The sequence below is a fragment of the Triticum urartu genome, chromosome 4 (genome assembly GCF_003073215.2).
Source record: "Triticum urartu cultivar G1812 chromosome 4, Tu2.1, whole genome shotgun sequence".
Classification (NCBI taxonomy): Eukaryota; Viridiplantae; Streptophyta; class Magnoliopsida; order Poales; family Poaceae; genus Triticum; species Triticum urartu.
Window position 1 is genome coordinate 533,798,902 of NC_053025.1, and position 5,553 is coordinate 533,804,454.

General features: G+C 45.3%; 1 protein-coding gene across 1 annotated transcript; it reads right to left on the reverse strand.

Annotated features, from left to right (window-relative positions):
- Positions 1 to 4,113: 4,113 nt before the first annotated feature.
- Positions 4,114 to 4,897, reverse strand: LOC125554846 (ethylene-responsive transcription factor ERF010-like). The gene has a single exon (XM_048718246.1). It carries the CDS (start codon positions 4,696 to 4,698, stop codon positions 4,114 to 4,116), a length of 585 nt encoding a protein of 194 aa, XP_048574203.1. The 5' UTR covers positions 4,699 to 4,897.
- Between the last annotated feature and the right edge of the window lie 656 nt (positions 4,898 to 5,553).

Consider the following 5,553-nt stretch of genomic DNA (forward strand, 5'->3'; position numbering starts at 1 on the left):
CATTCTATATACATCATTTTTTTATATATACTTTCAAAAGCACAACAAAGAATTCTACTCCTTTATATGTATAATATGATTTACAAATACAACGATCTCGAAATCTTAAGGTTGAATTCGAATTTTTTTAACCAAATTATGTTCTACTAAAATGTATGGATCAGTAATATCTACATATTAAATAGCATAGATGTGCGTGAATTCATATGAGTATGCATGTTTGATAGATCAATTTTGGTTTGAGTATGGATTACACGTATCATCATCTCGAATTCAAATATTTGAATCCCTTTTTTGTTCACTCCTTTCACGCCCATCTCTCTCGCATGCATGCTCCTTCAAGTAGCTATCACTCTCTTTTCTCCAGCTCACCCGCACGCTCACTTCATGTTTCTCCTATCCTCGCAAACATGGTCTCTCGACGTCTGCCTTGAGAAGTGTCACACTCTCCCTATCATTATACATTACACGGTTTTCATTATCTCTCACGTCTCTACTGTTCTCTGGTATCACTCGGTACCTAAGCTTTCTTTTTCACCGCCACACACAGAGTCTCCACTCGTCTTTCACTTTGTCTTTCTCTCTATGGGATTCTCTCACACACCCTATATGTCTCTACATATGACTCATACCACTAAAATTACTCTCTCTCTCCTGTAGACACAATATTTGTTGCGGTCTCCTTTTCGTCTCCATCCCAGACTAACATTATTCATTTGTTTACCGATCAGACAACCCCGACTACCGTCTCCTCTCTCTCTCACGCAGACACACACACAACTCCTGCTTCCACTCCCCTTCCCGACTACCATCTCTCTCTCACACACACAAAACTCTCGCTTTCGCACCCCGACTCGTATTTCTCTCACAAACATTTATCGACTAGCTAGCCTTTAGATAGGTTTATACACCCACACACTCGTGCTTCCACCATCTCATACATGTCTCTCTCCCGCTCCTTGTATCTATGTAGATTTTTCTTCCCTTCTTGAGACACGCCCTCTCGATTGTGCACACACACACTATCGCCTCATTTTAAGCTGATACCTATCGCACACACACTCCTTGTGTCTTTGTCACACATGCACTCCGTCCTCCTCCACTCTCCCTCTCTCTCACACATACATGGGCTGTTTGCAACAACTAGCAAGATGCCCATGCGTTGCACGGAACATCAGGATGCATTTGTATGAGTAGTTTATCTTGTGGGGGAAAAGGATGAATGAGGGAAGGCCTTATTTGCAAATGTGGAGAGGGGTGTGGGTATCTTTTTGCAAAATTGCCATAGTTTCCTTCCTACCCATCAGATATAGATCGGACGGCCTATATTGCAGGATGGCAGGCACACGATCATCACCGACAATGCTTTTTATAAGAGTAGGGATAAAAAATAGAGTTGGTGATGATGGTGGGCCTGCCATCCTGCAATGTAGGTTGTCCGATTTATATCTGACGGATAGGAAGGAAAATATGGCAATTTACCCGCACTCTTCACCACATTTGCAGATAAGGCCGTCCCTTGTTCATCCTTTTCTCCCACAAGATCTTGATGTTCCGTGCAACGCACGGGCATCTTGCTAGTAAGAGTAGAGATTAGACATATACCACTTCTCGAATCTTGAAACCAACAACATTCCTCCCTTATCTCATCAAAAGCGCCAAAGAAATATATTTTAAGTGAAACATAACATATTTTTAGTGATATACGTATTTCAAAACTAGTCTTTTTTCTATCAAATCGGTGAATATGTATTAATCTACTTTGATCGTGTGGCAACACATTGGCACATTGCTAGTAGTTATTATAATTTTTTGGACACCAAACAAACGGTGGAGTACATATACGAAGAGAAGAGGTGCACGCACGCAGTCGGCCTCTCGCTGTCTCGCACACATGAGTGTTACGTAAAGGCGACATTAACAAATAAACCCTAAAACTCTAGGTGCACGATTGCTGCATTTGCGGGTACCGGGTACGTGGTGGAGCACCTTTATAGGAATAGTCAGCTCGCGTGATAATTTGATCCGTAGGAGTTGATGGTCTGGACCACAGGTGAACGACTTGGAGCGCGATGGCTCGCCAGTTGCCACAGATCGAGTAGCCACGTTTAAAATATCGTTTTTTAGCGGGGTTAAGAGTTCCGATTTTCAATGGCGCATTATAAGTAGTAAGTAGTTTTTAGAATGATTGGTATGGAGCGAAAATGGAATTCATAGTACTATGTACCTCCTTGGCGTATGCTTGTATGGTTTTTTTTGCGATGGAGGTTGTATGGGTTTATGTTGCGAGATGTTGAACCTGGTAGTTCTAGGGAAAATACTATGGTTTAGATTTAGATGCTGGTTTCCAGTAATGAAAATCCGAAGGGGAAACCCTTCTTTGATTAAAAAAACTACTACCTCCATTCTGGTTTACTAGTCCCCATCGTACTTTGGTTCAAAGTTTGTCCACGAATTTTACTTGTAAAATGTGAATGGAAAATGATATTTTGTTATATCCAAACAAAAAAGGACTGGAGGGAGTGATTGCTCTGACACGGACGCGACCTCTCACAGCGCAGGCATTGAACCGGCGCGCCGGCCAAGAGGGCCGCATTCGCTGCAGGCCCAGCTGAGCACGCCTCCTCGCCGCGTGCAACCAGTTTAAGACTGCCCCACCTGCCTTCATTGAATCCGTGCGTGTGCCGGCAACACGTCCTTCCGCGAGCCGGCATGCATTTTAGAACACAAAAAATGACTAAAATATAATTAATTTACGCATGGTCTTGACTTGTTGTGCTCGCACTGGAAGCAGGAACTAGTAGAGGATTTTATTTATTTATAAGTCTCCTCACATTTTTTTGGCTTTGAAGGTATCATGGTTGTGGACATTATGTATGAATGTGCAGATATCTGTGAACATGAGTTTGATGTGGAAGTTGAACTTGGAATGTCGGGCTTGCGCGTGAACTATACCATGTCCAATGCCTCATCTGTTATTGTTTGGAAAGTAATTGCTGTTATTACATGACCCGAAAAAAACATTTTGTGCCACATCAGTAGATGCACGAACATCACAACAGGCATGCTGACTGGATAAGCATCTGAACCTAGCTATTATGAAGGAAATTTTGTATTGACAACAGTTTTAGATAACAGGAGACGCCTAGCCTGCTCTGCCTCTGCTAGCTTATTTCTGGCTTCTTCCATCTCTTCTTTGGCTTGGGTGAAGAGAGCATCTGATTGCCCTTTTCACTTCTTTAGGAACTCAGCTACATTCTCAAGGGCTGCTGCACGCTTTCTTTCAGCCTTTACTAATGCCACGAGGACACGAACAGCTGACGACTCCACCTGGCTTGTGTGTAATCCAGCATCATCTGGGAATTTGCACCTTGTGTCTAATCCAGCATCATTAGGGAACCGGCACCTTGTGTGTAATCCAGCCTCATTTTGGAAACATGATCTCGAGGTTGACCATACTTCCCTCCTCGTAGGATCTGCATCCCGACATGAAGTTACTTCTTTTTTAGATCAATACTCAGAGCAATCTAGATCCATTTAGTAGAAGCCAGATAAACAGAACTCAGAGAAGTTAATTCAAAAGGAAAAATAAAATAAAAACAGACTACAAGGTGAGAACACCCACTTCCTACATCAAGCTAAAAACGAAAGCATTAGGACGATTAAGACTCTTCTTATTACACATCGAAGAACACCACACTTAAGAGAAAAAGAAACTACAACATATACACATCGAAGAACACGAGGCTACACGAAAGTAATTGAAAGGGTGTTACTTACCAAAGCTCGTTTTACAGGTTCGGTGCATCTCCTCTTTAGCTTGCCATGCTCCTTGAAGATGTCCCGAATATCTCGTGTTTGGTCTTCATTGCTCCTCTGCATGTTCGCACTCGTGGTTTTAAAATCTCAACATGGCAAGAAAAATATACCACTAGTAATACTCGCGCATCTTGTGGGCAACATTAAAGCACTCGTCTGCCATGTTAGAGCATCTCCAATAGAATCACAACGCGCGGCACTTTAAAAAAGCGTTTACAGTGCTGAGATCGAGAAGTAGATACTAGAGAGTAGAGGATAGTTCTCAGCATAGATAGATAAAAAAAGATAATTCAACTACTCCTCCTTGTCCGACTCCTCCTCGGTGATGTCCTCCTCCGACGTCTGACTGTAGGCGTGAAGATACCTATCGTCGTCGGATTCCCAGGGCAACGCTGCTCCTAGCCTCATGTTGAATTGAGCGTCCGCTTTTCGCCTACGCTTGTCCTCGCGATAGGCGGCTCGCTCCGCCCTCGTCTTATCCCTCTCCGCCCTCCTTTGCGTGTAGAACTCGCGCTCGTTGATGATGTCCTGCGGGAAGTGTTGGCGCCACAACGCCATGGCTTCCTCGTCCATCTCAGCGATGCCGAGACGGTGCTCCCGCCTCCGGTTGTCGCGACGATCCTCGTCGGTGCTAAGCCGCGGCAGAGGCGCGAGCTCCTGCGCCCGCTCCCGCGTCGGCATGTTGGGGAAGTTCAATGTTCTATGAGGCCACCGGAGGCGCCACACCGGCGCGTCGTACGCGCGGGCGGCCTTGTTGGCGGTGTCGAAATTGCCGAGGCCGGGGCGCATCCCGTGAAACCAGATCTCGGCGGAGAAGTCGCCGGAGGGGCGCGCGCGGACGCCGTGGTATCCCCAAGTTTCCCGGCAACGCGGCGGCATGGTGGTGCGGCGGCGGCGAGGCGAAAAAGAGCGGGGAGAGAGCGGTGGCGAGGCACAGAGCGGGGAGAGAGCGGTGGCAAGGCACAGAGCGGTGGGAGGGCGTTGGATTTTATAAAGCGCGTCGGACGCCGCGCGCCAAAACTAGCGCACGCCCGGCCGCTTTTTCCCACGCGCGCGCGATCCTTTCCCGACGTCTCTGCTATCTCTACTCTCTTCTCCACTGTTATATTTATTTAATATTTAATATTTAATATTTATCTCTACTTCCTTTACTGTCTACTTTTTTTCTCTATACTTTTTTTTCTTGCAATATAGGTCGTTCGATTTATATCTGACAGATAGGAAGGAAACAAATGGGAATTTTGCAAAAAGATACCCATACCCCTCTCCAGATTTTCAAATAAGGCCTTCCCTCATTCATCCTTTTCTCCCACAAGATAAACTACTCATACAAATGCATCTTGATGCGTGCAACGCATGGGCATCTTGCTAGTTCTAAAAACCTTTCCATCATTTGCCACACTACTGGTTACAGATGAAAAACCTACCCAAGCACAACGCGATACAGGAGCGACGCACAATTACAAGCTGATATTCTGTTGGACAATGGAGGCTATAACCAATTACTTTTACGCGAACAATAGCACCTAGGAATTTTGAAGGGTAGGTATGAACAAAATTGGAACTGCACATGTACTGCTAAGTGATTCAATACACACATTACCAATCGAGGAAGAGAACGATGGTCGCGGCGGCCTCTGTGAGTCATGGTCGGCAATGGGAGTCAGTTCATTGTCCATGATGGTGGTACTTGTGCGCTTGGCGTCGGCTTCCGGGAAGCAGATCCGAGACCAT

Bases quoted from the DNA above. Each gene is read 5' to 3' on its own strand.
- LOC125554846 (XM_048718246.1), bottom strand. From the start codon at position 4,698: ATGCCGCCGCGTTGCCGGGAAACTTGGGGATACCACGGCGTCCGCGCG.